Source organism: Prenolepis imparis, unplaced genomic scaffold (genome assembly GCF_030444845.1).
Source record: "Prenolepis imparis isolate NDT839.2.m4 unplaced genomic scaffold, iyPreImpa1.0 SCAF_1, whole genome shotgun sequence".
Classification (NCBI taxonomy): domain Eukaryota; kingdom Metazoa; phylum Arthropoda; class Insecta; order Hymenoptera; family Formicidae; genus Prenolepis; species Prenolepis imparis.
The window spans coordinates 5,728,614-5,745,207 of NW_028141159.1; the positions used below are offsets into that span (position 1 = coordinate 5,728,614).

The 16,594-nt window shown below is 30.8% G+C and overlaps 4 protein-coding genes across 9 annotated transcripts in view; 2 read left to right on the forward strand and 2 right to left on the reverse strand.

The window, feature by feature from the left end:
* Positions 1 to 16,594, reverse strand: part of LOC145943495 (uncharacterized) — a 122,474-nt gene that overhangs the window by 56,368 nt on the left and 49,512 nt on the right. The gene's annotated exons all lie outside the window — the stretch shown is intronic.
* Naglu (N-acetyl-alpha-glucosaminidase) lies at positions 392 to 6,038 on the forward strand. Of its 3 annotated transcripts, none has more exons than XM_083050900.1 (14): positions 392 to 534; positions 743 to 906; positions 1,011 to 1,189; positions 1,278 to 1,496; positions 1,630 to 1,857; positions 2,185 to 2,248; positions 2,336 to 2,481; positions 2,626 to 2,710; positions 3,088 to 3,237; positions 3,815 to 3,957; positions 4,161 to 4,320; positions 4,564 to 4,754; positions 4,983 to 5,368; positions 5,755 to 6,036. In XM_083050900.1, the coding sequence occupies exons 1-14, from the start codon at positions 432 to 434 to the stop codon at positions 5,844 to 5,846; spliced, it is 2,310 nt and encodes a 769-aa protein (XP_082907026.1). In that variant the 5' UTR covers positions 392 to 431; the 3' UTR covers positions 5,847 to 6,036. The 3 variants fall into 3 exon arrangements, with proteins under 3 accessions (XP_082907026.1, XP_082907032.1, XP_082907036.1); XM_083050910.1 differs by having other exon boundaries at positions 434 to 534; positions 751 to 906; positions 5,755 to 6,035; XM_083050906.1 differs by lacking the exon at positions 3,088 to 3,237 and having other exon boundaries at positions 5,755 to 6,038.
* On the reverse strand, positions 6,501 to 9,468 carry Impe3 (Ecdysone-inducible gene E3). Its single transcript, XM_083050915.1, has 4 exons — positions 9,068 to 9,468; positions 8,571 to 8,651; positions 7,336 to 8,075; positions 6,501 to 6,988 (listed from the first exon to the last, which is right to left on the reverse strand). Exons 1-4 carry the CDS (start codon positions 9,110 to 9,112, stop codon positions 6,607 to 6,609), a joined length of 1,248 nt encoding a protein of 415 aa, XP_082907041.1. The 5' UTR covers positions 9,113 to 9,468; the 3' UTR covers positions 6,501 to 6,606.
* Positions 12,484 to 15,712, forward strand: LOC145939508 (uncharacterized). The gene is made up of 3 exons (XM_083043847.1): positions 12,484 to 12,630; positions 13,218 to 13,433; positions 13,954 to 15,712. The coding sequence occupies exons 1-3, from the start codon at positions 12,589 to 12,591 to the stop codon at positions 14,311 to 14,313; spliced, it is 618 nt and encodes a 205-aa protein (XP_082899973.1). The 5' UTR covers positions 12,484 to 12,588; the 3' UTR covers positions 14,314 to 15,712.

A 16,594-nucleotide genomic window follows, 5' to 3' on the forward strand; every position in this document is an offset into this window, starting at 1 on the left:
TTTATAAAATTTTATGACGATGATAATCTAAATATATTAAATCATGATAAAAATTATTTTTTAAAATTATTATATTATGTTATTTTACAATATTATCTTAAAGTCTGTTTAGTAATATCATATTTTCCACACATATGTTTCTTGGTTTATATTTAATTAATTATTAATATGCGTATACATATAACACAAAATAAATTCAATTACGCAAATAATGTATTAAATGACTCAATGATGAATTTTGAATGATGAGCGAGGGTCTATATTAATACTAGTACGACCGTTTTATGAATGCAATCGTATCGTCGAGAGTGGTTGTTATGATAGTTATTATCTTGATCAGATAAGAAGTCCGAAGTAAGAGTAGGGATGTTAATACACACTCTAACGATCATGCTTTTTCTGTCTCCCTACTTTCATGCGCGTCAGTTGCCATGCTGAAGTTTATCAGGATGGATGCTGTAGCATCATGGGTGCAATTATCTATCGTAATATTTGGACTATTCGTATCGTCTAGTCAATGTGACAAGTTAGACGGTAAGTAAAATTGATAAAATGTGTTTGTTTCTTTTTTTTTCTAAAATGTAATATATAAACCTATTTAAAATATAGATAACGATTGTTATCAAATAAATTGTTCAATCAACGCGCTTAGCATTTCATATCCGTTCGCAATAATTTGCATACTCTTCTCGCAAAATTGGATTCGAAATCTCACAAATCTCATAGCTAAAAGTATAAGTAGCGTTTCAGGCTACTTTGGGCCATATAAGATCACGCACCTCGCCGGAAATTCAAACGAAAGCAGCGGAAGATGTCGCGGAAAGACTGCTGGGCAAGGAGATATCTAAATTATTTATTATGATACTGGATATCGATTTGGGTCCCGTTGGCAAAGATACTTTCAAGGTAAAACATTTTTATTTTCGAGTATAATTATGTGCTCGTTTATAATGTAAATACTTATTTATACAAAGAAATAACCTGATGTCGTTTTACTATTTTTTTGATAGATAATAAAAAATCCTCTAGGTGAAATCGAAATTCGTGGTACTTCCGGAGTGGCGATCACGTGGGGTTTACATTATTATTTAAAAAACTATTGTAATGTTCATATATCGTGGGACGGTGCACAGATTACTCTGCCTAACACATTACCAGAAGTTCAAGTTAAAATTACATCTAACGATAGGTGATATGACGTGTAAAACTTTATTCGTAACAATTTGATATCTGATTTTACGACAGTGTATATATTACAGTACTTCATAATTTTTTAGATTCAGATATTATCAGAACGTGTGCACTGTAGGTTATAGCTCGGCCTGGTGGCAGTGGGAGCAATGGGAAAAAAATATTGACTGGATGGCTCTTAATGGGATCAATCTTGCCCTCGCTTTTACTGCGCAAGAAGCTATCTGGCAAAGACTTTATCGAGAATTAAATCTCACACAGGAAGAAATCGATGATCATTTAGGTGGTCCTGCTTTCTTACCCTGGTATGATCGGAGTATTTATTTATTCTTAATTTCTTAAATATTATTTTAATTATTTATTTACTTTAATATATACAAAACAATTTTTCATATAATATATATATATGTATAAAATATATTTATTGTGATACTTCAGGGCAAGGATGGGCAATATTCGTGGTTTTGGCGGACCATTATCAACGAATTGGCATAATCGAACCATACATTTACAACATCAAATTCTTCAAAGAATGAGAGATTTCGGAATCGTTCCAGTATTACCAGCTTTCGCTGGTCATGTGCCACGAGCTTTCGCCAGACTTTTTCCAAACAGTAATATGACGAAGATCGATCCTTGGAACAAGTTCGAAGACAAATATTGTTGGTATGATTAAAGTAATCTAAAAGTTGATTAAAGTAATCTTGAAGTTTTATATATATATATATATATATATATATATATAAAAATAAGATGATATATATATATATATATAAAAATAAGATGATATATATATATATCATCTTATTTTTTTTCTCCTCCAATAATAAATAATCTTTAAAATGATTTATCGATAAAGCAAGACGTTACGTATTTCAGATGCACACACTTAACTTCTTGCATATTTACCATAGAAATATAATGGCGTTTCAAAATAAAATCATATTTAATTATCATGAAATTAAGTTAGTAGAAATAAATTTTTGATTTTAGTCCTTATGTGCTAGAACCGACGGATCCGCTATTTCGCATAATTGGAGAAAAGTTCTTACGAATGGTAAGTTATACCATTAGTGTAGGTAGAAAATAATTCCGATAGAGAAGACTAACAAGACAGGGAGTTATGAATATTTCATTGCTGTAGTATATCGACGAATTCGGTACCGATCACATTTACAATTGCGACACTTTTAACGAGAACGAGCCCGGTAGCACTGAACTTATCTACTTGAGAAACGTCAGCCATGCAATTTTCTCGGCTATGAACGCGGTCGATCCTAAAGCGATATGGTAAGTAGATTAATGAAAGTTTCAAGACAAATAGTTGAATATACATTTCTATTTTGGATTGCTTTCGAATTCAGGGTATTATTTAAATGTGCAAAAAATAATCATATATTTTTATATAAAATATATTAGACGCGATTTTTCAAGGTTGATGCAAGCTTGGTTGTTTGTGCACGATTTCATATTCTGGACAGAGCCTAGAGCGAAAGCCTTTCTGACTTCAGTACCTACGGTAAGTTTGGATTATTAATAGAAAAAAATATCATACTTCGTTGATAAGCACGTTAATAGTTATAATGCATAATCAAATACAATGATTTCTGCAAAACAGCATAATAGAAATATCTTGTATATTTTGTCTCCAAATTCACAAAATATTTCTATAATAATGTAATCAATTTTTAATACATCAATTTAATGTGTTTGTTAAGCACATATTCAAAATAGAAGAAGTAGAACTCTGAGAACGTATAAAATACTATACTATTAAATATATATTTTCTCTGAATTCTGTGAATAAAAAAAAATAATCTATATGCCGACATATATTATAATAATCAGAAATCATTTTCAAAATGCTATATTAAAGTTAATCGCACACACGCGCAGGGACGAATGTTGTTGTTAGATTTGCAATCGGAACAATTCCCACAATACGGCCGACTAAAATCATATTATGGTCAACCATTTATCTGGTGCATGCTACACAATTTTGGTGGCACCTTGGGCATGTTCGGATCCGCGCAGATCATTAATCAAGTATGTAGAAAATCTATAACTTTCTTAAGTTGCTCTTCTTTTCGTTAAAAAAAGTTTTCTTTGCTATATCTGTAAGATGCCGTGATATTGCATTGTCAGTACGAGACGATTGTAACTTGAACAATATAATTTCTTAATAATAATCCTGATCTTTTTCTATGATTTTCATCAAATAAATAAATTATTCCAAAAAGCAAGTTTGTGAGTTACAATAGTCTCATATGTCAACGATGTGATATGTAAATGAATTGTTTCCAAATTTTAATGTAACAACTTTCAAGCTGTAACTATCCTGACTTTTAATTATCTTGTATATATAATATTATATATTAATAAATAAATAATTTCTTATGCATAAAAAAACATTACTTATACGGTATGATTAAACACACGTGTATAAATCTTCTATCGATTTTTAATCTTTTATCTAAGATACTTTATCACGTTTCTTCGCAAATTCTCTAATAACGAAGAGAATGAGATTCTGAAGAATTAGAAAACTGTCACAAAATGTTAGTTAAGATGACGAGTTAGGTAGAACATAAGTTGCGGGATAACTAGTCTATTCTTTCTTCAGCGCACGTTCGAGGGTAGGAATATGAATGGCAGTACGATGGTGGGAACCGGTCTGACACCCGAGGGCATCAACCAGAACTACGTGATTTACGAGTTGATGAATGAGATGGCGTACCGTCACGAGCCGGTCGACCTTGATGCTTGGTGAGAATGTGTGCCTCATGTAATTCCTATGTACGTACCGATGTGCAACGACAGATTTTCCTCGAAGGAATATCGTCCTAAAGTTTTTATCGCGTCTCGATAATCTATCAATAGGGTGGGCTTGTGCAGAGTTATATATATAAAGAGCTCGTTAAAGTTCATCAAAATAATTAAATTAATACGACGATTAAATTGATCGACAGGTTCAAAAATTATGCCACCCGAAGATACGGCGCGTGGAACGAATATGCGGTGGCTACTTGGCAATATCTTGGCAGAACAGTTTATAATTTTATCGGCGAGCAAAGAATCAGAGGACATTATGTCATTACCAGACGGCCAAGTTTAAATATTTCATCATGGGTATAGACACATATATTAAAAATTGTAATTGATGCACATGATCGATAGAAAACTTTTATAATCATATTTCTAATACAATAAACAGTTAAATGCAAAAGCTTAATATAAACATGAACATAATAAAACATGCCAAAAAATAAAAAATAAAATTAGATACAAATGTAAAGTTGAAAAGTATGCATTATATTATAATTACATTATTAAAATCATAAATTATTATATAAAACTATTTGTTTTATATAGATCTGGTATGATCAAAAAACCTTCTTTTCTACGTGGAATGTGTTCTTAAAAGCGAGATACGGTAGAGGAAACAATACCCTCTACAGACATGATGTAGTTGATATAACTAGACAAGCTCTACAATTAATGGCCGATGATTTATATAGGATTGTATTAGATTCCTATAAAAAAAAGAATATCACTGCCTTTAAGTAAGTATATATATTTTGCATATAGTAAATATAAATTATGTATGATTATTTTCTTAATTTCTATTTCTTAAATTTTTACCTTTCTCACACTAACAATAAGCAAAATAAGAATCTATACGATTAAAGATAGGAAAAAAAAATTTTAATGAAACAAGATAATTTAACAACAGCTCTTGTAATATATATAATCTATATTTGAAAAGTTTTATTTATATTAATACATTATAGATCATCCGCGAGTGCTTTGTTGGAACTTTTCGATGATCTCGAGTCCATTCTAGCGTCAGGAAATAATTTTCTACTGGGTACCTGGTTATCTCAAGCGAAAGATATGGCCATTGACAAAGAGGAAAGGCAATCCTACGAATACAATGCAAGAAATCAAATCACTCTATGGGGTCCAAACGGCGAGATTAGAGACTACGCAAATAAACAATGGTCGGGAGTGATAGCAGATTATTTCAAGCCCAGATGGGAGCTCTTCCTAAATGCCCTCGAAAAATCGCTAGTCCAAAGAACTAAACTCAACATAACCGAGATTAATAATAGGATATTTCACGAAGTCGAACGACCGTTCACTTTTTCCACAAAGCTTTATCCAGTAGAGCCGAAAGGTACTTAAGTTTTAACGATTTTTCGTAAACATGGCATTAATTGCTTTTATTTTACTAATAATTAGTTTTATTGTTTTACTATATAATTTATCTAAATTTTTTATTATAATTTCTCTAAATCTAAATTAACTTCGATTTCACTGTAGCTGCTAATAATTGACATTAAAATGTTATATACAAGTTTATTTTAAAAATATATTTATAATTATACATATATATGGATTCTTTACTTAAATATAAAAAAGTATTTAAAAGAAATTAATATAAATTTAAAGTATTACTGAAGATAAATCTTTATAAAAAATTAGAGATAAAATAATAAATATTTTTTAAAATATTTTTTAGAGCTTCTTAGGAGAAATCTAATAAATTTTACTTTTTTTCAGGTGATACTATCGATATAGCGATGAAAATAATTTCAAAATGGTATAATGAAGAAATACCATCATCATCATCATCAAATACGAAAATATGCTGAAAAGGAATTGCATCATACACATCGACTTTTTTTTATTTAGATACACGTAGATAAAAATACGTCTACATATTTTGAATGGATTATGATGAGCAAAGAATTTATCAATAATTGTAATAGAATAAAAATTTAATATGCAGGAACATATCATAACAACAATTTGCATGTAATTTATACCATGTAATTAAATACACATATATAAATATATAAATTGATTAAAAACATACAAATTATTTATTTTCAATAAATTGATAAATAAAAATTGTTTTCATTGTTATATCAAATATAATGTTGACAGAGATCTTCATGATCTGTCAATTCCTCCAAGAATAATATAAAAGTCTACATAAAAGATTTTGTCAATTAAAAAATATAGAAATTATAAAGTGATTTCACGTATTATCCATGCTGAAGAAATGCAAATAAGCATTTCAATAAATCTTGTACTTTTATTAAAAATTATGTCTAAAAAATATTCAGTATATATGTATATATATATATATATATATATATATATATATATGGTGTTTATAAAATAATTCTTGATAAGACATATTAGATATGCATTTCCATATCTTTTGAATTGCTGAAAGAAAGCTTTTGAAGCCGAAGGGGAAGCATCATTATAATTTAAATTTTAAATAATCCATAACGATATAAAGAATATAAAATTTTTTTTTTATAAATCAAATAAATTACATTACAAGAGATTTGTTTGAATATTTGTTTCTCAAAGATTACAATAATTCCTTCTATCGAGGAATCACGGCGTAAAACGTAAAGGTAATAAGCGCCTCAAATCCTTGTTGAGCGCGCTGGCAGGATCGTCGAGATCGTTCAGCGCTTGCGATGTCTTTATCTTTGCGTCATCTCTGGTGAGCTCGTTCCGCTCTATTACTGTTTCTAGCAGCTTCTTCAACTGCGGTCCGACGCCACCCTCGGCTGATGAATGAAGGTTCTTTAGAATTTCGTCCGAGTAACCGGCAAAACGGGCGAATCCTTGCTTTCGCGCGTCTTTACTGAAAGCGTCGTAAAGATTCGCCAGTTGTTGAAGAGCCGGCCTCACTGGCACTTTGGCTCGCTTTAAGTAGCTGTTCAAACTTGGCCGAGGTACTTGAGATACTTTCTCGCCCAACAGAGTGAACCTGCGGCGGCAAAGATACAGAAAAGGCTCATTAAAATCGCTCTTTATTAACATTTTCTCTAAGATCTAATCAGTATATATTCACTCTCGTGTTTTCCCAGCTTTTTTGAGATCAGCAGCAATTACATTAAATTATACAATACATTCTTTGTTACATTTAGAATTTTTTTGACTCGATAAATGAAAAATAAGATTTAAAACGTAATATTAATACGCGCGATGTAGAGAAATATTTCTTTCGACAGTCATACGTCAAATATAACTTCTATAGGAGTCTATTAATTTTCTTCAGAAGCGGATACAACAATTCTTTCTTGACAATGACATCATAATGCAAATGGTTATCACCTCGTTTCTTCTTCTTCGTCCTCAATGGTCTCCATCTTCTCAATTGAAATTCCCATCGCACTTTTCGATTCGCTAGTAATATCCGATTCCTCGCTGAACGGGGAAGTGCTCGTTTTTACGATTCCATAAATTTCGTCCACAACGCTATCAACGCTCGGTTCCTTCTTTTTCTGACCATCCATAGCTTTCGTGACGGAAATTTGTGTCGATTGCTGTTGCGATACTTTGTCGTACTGCAAAGTCTCATCCTTGGGCTTTTCGCTGAAGGAATTTTCAATGATTGAGAATTCTTCGCTCTTCTCTGGGACCTCCTGATTCGATTCTTGAGTCTCCTGCACGGATTCCGGTAATTCGTGATTCGTTTCCGGCGTGGCCGGTGATTCATAGTTCATTTCAGCCGTCTCTTCGTTTACTTCAGGTATTTCTTTATGGTCAACCAAACTGCTTGAAATCGAAGTTTCCGCGTGTTGAGCGGCTTCCGTAAGATCATCGTAAATCTCGGATGATCCTTGACTCGATGTTTCACTCACCGGAATCGAAGCTAACATTTCGGGAATTTTCTCATCGTGTATTTTTGCGGTTGTAGAAGTGGTTGTCACGGAAGTCTCCCTGGGTGTCGTCGATTGCGATTGTTGATGCTCCATCGACTCAGTCGATGTCGGCGATTTAGTTATTAACAATTCTTGCGACGTTTCCTCTGCTTGAAGCTGCTTCAATTGCTCAACCGCGTGAAAAATTACCTGATTTAGAAGTGGATTTATACACCTGCTCGTTTTCGATATTTTTTCGTACTTCAAAAACTTAATAAATATAACGATTTGCAAAAATAAATAAAAATAAATATGCAAACAAATCCATATGATGTATTAGAGAAAACTACTTTATATTATATTAGAAAAAAATGTACATTGTAGAATTATATTTTAATTGTTTTTGATATTATCGTATTGTGTAGTTTAAGAAGTTTTTATCTTTATAACAATGTGTGTTGTTATACAGATATTAAATTTCGTCAAATTTCTATTAGTACTCTAAACTCTAAACGTAAGGAATTCCATTAAACGGAATAAGAAAGTTGAATACGTGTGATACCTAATGAATTAATAAAGAAGCATTAAACGTGTAAAAAATATATTATTACGAGTGCTATACTAAATTATTACGTGAGATGAGAAGCGCGCGCGCGAGAGCATAATGTTCAGAATCTCTTATTAAAATTAAGGGAAATGACTCACCTGCATGGCGGCAGGGAGATACGAATTCGCGTATACTGGTGTTGAAAATGCCGGAGGCTTCCTAACGATTCCGGCGATGGCCTGGAGCAGTGAGGAATTTTAATTAACATTTCCGCTGAAGCACGCGAATATACATAAGTAGTTCTCCTAGTGCCGTTAGTCGCGATTACGCGTGTTTATATGGAAATATTTCACATCAAAAACAGATCAAGCGAGAATATTATTAATATAACGTTAAATATCAAAATAAATTGCGAGCAAAATACAAAATCATGCAAAGTTAAAATCACGAATCGACTCAGAAATAACAATGTTTTAAACGATATAATGATTTTTATTTCAACTAATATTTGTAACTATTATATTGTTGAGATGTAAAAAAAGCAATTTCTTCTGTTATTTTATGTGTAGTTAAATAATGCAATAGCTCACTCTGACAATATTGATTACCAATGTATTAAAATAAACTAAGCATAGTAACAATAAATATCGCTTACTTGTCGAAGAATCAAAACCACCATCAAACTGCATAATATCTTCATGACGAGATATTTTTTTTATTAGTCCAAAATAATTTTCACCTCCAAATGTACACTATCAAAAACCTGCTATGGTTTTTTAACATAAACTTACCTTACCAATTAATTTAGTAATAAGAATTTTATTTACAAAAAAGTAAATTCACACGAAATCAATTAAAAAATGTCACTTGAAAAATCTCAGTGCAAAACAAGCAATTGTCTTTCGCCAACAATCTCAAATATGTTATTTATTTTCTTTTGCGAAAATTTGTAAATTTGTAGACGGTCATTGAATAATCGGCGATTTTCGCGTACAATCTCGAGGTTCGCGGGCGGCCGTTGGGACGAGACTGGTCTCGAAAAGACTCATAACGGTCCCAGGTCGTCCTCGACGTCGCACACCTTCACATTCTTACGCGATCGCGTATGTAAACGAGTGGTTCTCTGTGCAGGATTGTTAATTACGCGACGAGCCGGTTAGCAGCATACCGAGATCGTAACCCGCCGCTCATACCGATAATAAGTCACACCGTGACGTCTAGACTTGATTGTAAGTCGTCATCAGTATACCATCCACGTCTCGAGACAAAAAGTCAATGTATTTTCCGCTATGCACTCCGATCATTCCGATCTGAATGGCTCGATATACCTCAAAATCTACATTTACTTTTATCGACATTTATAAATTAATAGAGTAATTTATCCAGTTTGAATACTACATCATCCTGAACATATATGTCAAAATGCTAAAAATTTTTAAGATATCTAGATTAAAAATCGAGATAATTTTCTAGAATAAATTTAAGAGAGGAAAAGAAAGACAAAGAGAGAAATAACATAAATTGAATCATAACTAATAAACTATAACTGTTTTTAAAAAATAATTAAAATATATGTAAGAAATCAATTGTAACGTAATACTAGCAGCAGAAAAATCAAGATAATAAATAAGATTTTTTAGCAAATATTATATTTTTCACTAAAAATATATATAAAAATAATAAAAAGTAATAAAAATATATATACATATTCGCATCCTGCATATGTACGCACGCTATCTACGCATAATCAACTCAATTATCCCAATTATCCCCATGACCGCAATCGCTTTTTACATTTTCTACTTTAATCAACTTCGAAGTTTGTAACACGATCACTTCACCTTTGCTGACGACAGAAGCGTGTTTTTTCATCGTATTCTATCATTCTTGACTTTTTCTTTATAAAGTCAATTTTTCATCGAATCAGCAACTACGATAAAAACTAGCTTAAACACTATGAAACTTCGAGGCGAAAAGATCACAAGACTTTTCGACAACAAGGCCACATCAAACTTTTTATAATCAAATAATTTATAGTAGCCCTTTTTTGCGCCTGTTTCATCATCTTTCTATTATAATTTTCAAAACATTCTTCTTTTCTAAAAGTTTATGAAAACTTTTGCGCGTTCTTTTATAAGCTGTTGTTAAACTATTTTGTATCTTGGTATTCTTGTCTGTTTTAAATTAACCACGAAATTAAAACGAATCCCCGACCTTCACGCGACGATTTCGCGACAACGATCCAATAAGAACAAAATTTCTCAAAAACAGCTCTTTCAAGGAGAGTTGGTTATGGCATATAGGTTCAGAATAAAAGTATATGATCTGACCGGTTTTTCAAGCAATTCCCGTGCCGTTCGTTCCACAACTGCGAAATTATTGTTGCCTTACAGTGCTCGCAGCCATTGTAATATTTAATTCTATTCGTAAAAGTTTATTAGAATCGACTATGTACAAAGAGACGTATTTGAGGAAAAAAAGCACGTATTAAAATATAAAATTTTTTTCTAGCACTCAAGATAAAACAAACAGTAAAAGTATAATGTTTTCTTTCTCTCTAAAATTTTATAGTACAATAAAATATAAAAACATCTGTCACAAATTCGTGCAGTTTGTAAATAAAATATTTTCAAAAAATTTTTATTATACAAAGCTCATTTAGTGAATAAAGTTGATGCATCATTTCGTAGAAAATAATTAAAAATTCTGGCCTTATTTTCAATATTTCTTGCTAAACAAATAACTCTGACAAAATATTCTTACAATACTTCGAACAATAATTTTAAACAAGTTCTAATTACTAAATATGAACTATTATAATAATATTTTTATAATTTATTTTGTTTGAAAAAGATATACCCGCACGTATCAAAATAAAATTGCTTTAAAAAATGCATTAATATGCTCAGAATTAAACAAAACTATTTTAAAATAAACAAAACTTTCGAAAAATCGATCAGCGTCTCATATAGATATATGTATATATACTGGCATGTCTCTCAAGTGAGGTAAATTAATGAAAAAATTGTTTAATATTGCTAATCATTCAACCTCTCTAGAAAATGCATGAATACGCTCAGAATTATATATGAGAATTATTTTAGAATAAATAGAACTTTCGGAAATCAATTAGCGTCTCCTTGTACGCATTTGTTTTTGACAATTTTATTTTAATTATTTTTGCTTTCAAAAGATAGAATTCTTTTTAAGTACGACTTTAGTAAAACTATAAATTTTTAAAAATTTGACGAAAAATGATAAAGAAAATATTTGCATAATTGCAGGACAAAGAGAGACGCTGCATAAGCTTGGCGTCTTACTTTATCCTGAGTCATATTCTTTCTTGAATTTAACAATCAAAACTATTTATTTAAACTATCAAGAACTTTTGGCCTATTAAAAATAAAGCCAGAACTCTTAATTATTTATAAATTTACACAAAATAATACGTCAATTTTACATACACGTTCATTTAGTAACAATATTTCTTTTTATTATCATTAAAAGGTTTATGCAATAAAATAAAATATAATCATTATCCAAATAATTCGTTTTGTTACTGGTTGCATTTTCAATCAATTATTCAGTATATTCCTTTTGTGCAAAATTAATACAAACATTTTTTGCAAGATTAACAAAAAAAACAGTGTTAATATTCACTCGTTCCATTTGTGAAAAAAACATAAAAAGATCACTCAATTTCGCGAAACGTGGAATAAATAATATTTTTCTTTGAATATATTATATTAAATTATCAGAATTTTTATCACAAAACTAATAATATTAAAACGTATTGAGATCATTTCCTTCTTTCTTTTTTTCTCTCCATAATATTGTATCACAATACATATGGAATATTTGTTTTAATTAATGTTCAAGAGGTATTTTTTAAATATTCATATTTTATGAAATTAAAATTATGTCAGGTTTAAGCATTTCTCCTCGTGGTTTGTTTTAGCAAGATATATTTGGTGTGATTGCAACCATATATATCTGCCGTCATTACATTCATGTGGGCGCCCTTATGCGATTACGTTCTACTTATTACACATAAGAAGGCATATATAGGCAGAGTTAAGCACGATATTGCTTTAGTCCTAACCAGTACTTTACGTCGCAAGAATAAGTTACACAGAACATTATCAGAGTTCCTTCGTTGTAAGACTCCTTCCAATAATGGCAAAAGTGCCTACGTTTATGTGGATGTTACTTATAGCGGTAAGATGTTTAAAACTCATAAACCTTAGTAATTTGAACTTGACAACTCAATTTAGTAACAAATCTTATTTTAGTAAAATCTTAATTTAGTAACGAAACAGACCTCTGTTCATCAGTGTCAGAATTAGCAATTTATTTGTTAATTGTGCAAAAATATATTTCTAAATTCGTAACATTTATGTAAATTATATTTGCATATCTTCTTTTTCTAATGTATATATTATTATAATCACACATTTCTTACATTATATGAATAATATCCTAAAAAAAAGAGCATATAAGATAAAAAATTTTGTTTATAAAATTTATTTAAGATATATAGTGATATGTTTTTAACGATATATGTTTTCTTAATATGCATGTTAATATATAATACAATTTTTATATGATCTCTATATTATTTTTTGGCCAAATTTTTTTATCTTAATAGAAATACTTTTGGAACTCAATATTATTGAACACATATAAACATTATTAAGTAATAATTAAATACTATTATTTAGCTGATTCTTTAAAAATATTCACATAATGATGAGAGTAAATTTACATAATAATTCACATAATAATGAAAGAAAATTTATGGGAAGGCTGCAATAACACAGGCGAAACCACCGTATCCATCAATCGACGAATCTATTAATGAAATCGATTATAACACACGTCTGAAAAGGAATCAGCTCGAATCGAGGCAATTGTCAGAAAATTCTACTTTATCGACTAACGAGACACCAATAACAACTACCACGCAAATTGATGCAACAAACTCAGCAGCTGATATCGTAATCGACACGACCGTACGACCCGTAAGTATCACTTTTGTTGATTAAAATTTATAATTAAAGTGAGATCAAAACCTTTTCGCGATGGTGATGGTTTATGATTCAATTCCGTTAATTATGATTTGAATATGTCGAACTGCCATTTCAGTAATTTGGTATTTACAAATTCTCTTTGCTAGCATTATTAATTTAGTCCATTAACTAATTTAGTCCATTAATTAAAATCAATTTGTGTATCAATTACGTGCATTCAATAAAGATTATATAATACAAAATGAAAAGATTATATAATTATATAGATTATAGAATTAGTATACTTAATTAAAATACATTTAAAAAATAACAAAAATCGTCAAATTTTGATCTCAGTTTTTTTAATGCTCAAATTCACAATGATATTCTCTGTTTAAATTTTGTTTTGCAAATGCATCCAAGATACTAATTAATTTTTTTTAGTTTTTCTCTCATATTCTATGATAAAAACATCATAAAATATTCGATGTAAGACACTAAAACAATCAATTTTCTCGACATGTTCAACAAGGTACCGACGACTGTAAAACCAGGCCCGTTCTCTTGGTTCTTAACGCCGTTGACGCAAAAGATCCAGTTCTCACCACAAACGTTCCTGCAAGATCGTCTACTACTGTTGAAAGAAACGTTAAACAACCTGGGCATCAACGTGTTATCAAACGCGACAGCAAGGCAATTACTTAACCCCGGCGGTCTGGTGCACTTCCTAGGACCAAATGACTCCGGTTTCTACACAAATCGGTTAGAACCAGCCGGTTTCCTAGGCGGAAACGGCTGGTTCGCTAATAAGGGCGGCATTCTAGGCGGACCCGGAGCTATAGTCTCTACTGGCAGCCTCTTGACAGATTATCCGACTGCTTACAGAAAATAGGATGCGAGCTGGAGTATCGTTTATTAAAACATCTATGAATGAAGAAAGAATGAAAATCGCGCTTGCACGTGAAATATGACTTGGTGCATAATTTTGATATAATTTTGACTAAAGAATCTGTTCTGGGAAATTTGTCAAGTCATTATGAAATGACTAAGATAAAAATGACCAGAATGTATAAAAGTGAAAAATCCTTCAATAGCAAAAGATATTAGTAGCTTTTCCACTGTAAATTATTATGAATAAGTTGATGAATCAAGCTTAAAGTGCAAATTTATAAATTAATATTAAATAAATTATATAAACTTCAATTTAATTTAATTTTAAATTTAATTTAATTTTTTTGCATATTTATATTCACATTATTTCTTATACGTATTTGTTTATACACGTTTAGCTTATGTACACAAGTTTGTCAAACTTCTTTTATTGCATATAATATCTGTATGTATAAAGTACATGCAATAAAATAAGTTTTACAAATGATGAGAACAAACAAAAATGATAAAATAGCGCGGAATCAAAATTAATTTCCATTTTTTCGTATATTACGATTCAGCGTCATTCAGCAACATAATCATCGCATTTTTCGTGCAATTTTTCCAACAATATAACTCGACGACTAGCATCTCGGATTTTTAATAAATGATTCTCGATTTACCGGAGACGTATCTCGACGAGAAAAGGAGAGAAAGGGAAAAATGAATTATTAGCCGCACGTACATATATATATATATATATATATATATATATAATGCGCGGCAATGCACAACGAGGGGGTCACGATGCGTTATTGGAAATGCATAAGATATCCGGTATCTCGCAAATTCAAAGAGCGGCGGCCACGATCGAGTTCGGTTCTTTACTGAATTGCGAGTGACGCACGAAAAGCAAAGACTCGGCCATGAAGAATTTCATTTCTGCTCCGAATTGAGATCCGATCTCGCCGCAGTAAAAGGCCGCAGTCGATGGCCTCCGAGGCGACCGGGTGTACTCTTCGTGTCCCGACGCAATTCTGCTAACCGTAATACGACCGGGTTGAAATATCGCCTGTTACTCGAGCGATCGCGTGCCGACATCTCCGTAGGCGAGGTTTATTAAAAACTGATAACTGATTTGTGTGCGTGGTTGTTATCTCCGGTGTCGCTATCGCGAAGACGAGATGCGCGCCGTATATGTATACGAATTATTTCCTATTAACGTGATTGATAAAAGAATCATTTCATCCCCCGTAAACTGAACCGATTTTCCAGAACTGTAATATATAGATTTAATTTTATTTTTCATTATTTTGAAAAATTTTTTCAACTTTTTATTTATTTTTTTTTTTAAGAAAATATTTTTAATCGGCTCTCTATATTAATAAATAAATAAGATGTTTTTATAATCGGCCAATAGAGCCAAGCGCGAAAATTAATTTTTAATTTTTTGCTTTCTGTTGCGAAAAATTAAAAATTAATTTTCGCGCTTGGCTCTATTGGCCGATTATAAAAACATCTTATTTTTTTATTTAAAAAAATTTTATATTAAATTTCGGCATCTTTCGCACTTATAATATAATTTCAAAGTTTCAGTTTTCAATTTTAGGATTACTTAAAAATTTTTTTAATCTTATTCTACGCGAGCATAAGTAAAAATCGAGAATAAATTACAGAAGAGAAATTTGATTTCAAATAAATTGAAATAAAATTAAAAATTCTATCCATTTTATCCTGTTAATGATCATATATACCAGTCATTTTGAGCTAAAATTAAATCTGTTTACCGTTTAATTCAATTCTATGATGGAGTAACTTTTGATAAATAGGCAATAATGCGCCCATGCGGACTTGAGTTATAAGCTACATCACATGTATACGCAATGATCGATGAGAGTATGACGACGCAGTTTGCAATATACTGTATGTCGTTTATAGATTAATTCTGCATGTCAACAGTTTGTAGTGTCACGATTTTATTAACTTGTTACTACTATAGGTACTATAAATTATGTAACTCTCTCTCTCTCGTATTGAAATATTCAAGCATAATATTTCGAGAAATACAATATATTGACAACGAATTGATTAACTTGATGCACTTGAAAACTAATTATTTTGAAACAGCGTACAGTTTCATAATATTATATTAATTATATTATATTAAGGTTTAGAATTTATTACGTAATAAAATTTATTACATTCTTACGTAATTTTGTGTGGCGCAGTTGGATGTAGAGGATGCTTTTAAAATATAATTTACAATGTATGCATTTGAAAGATCTTCCTAAGCTATTTAATGA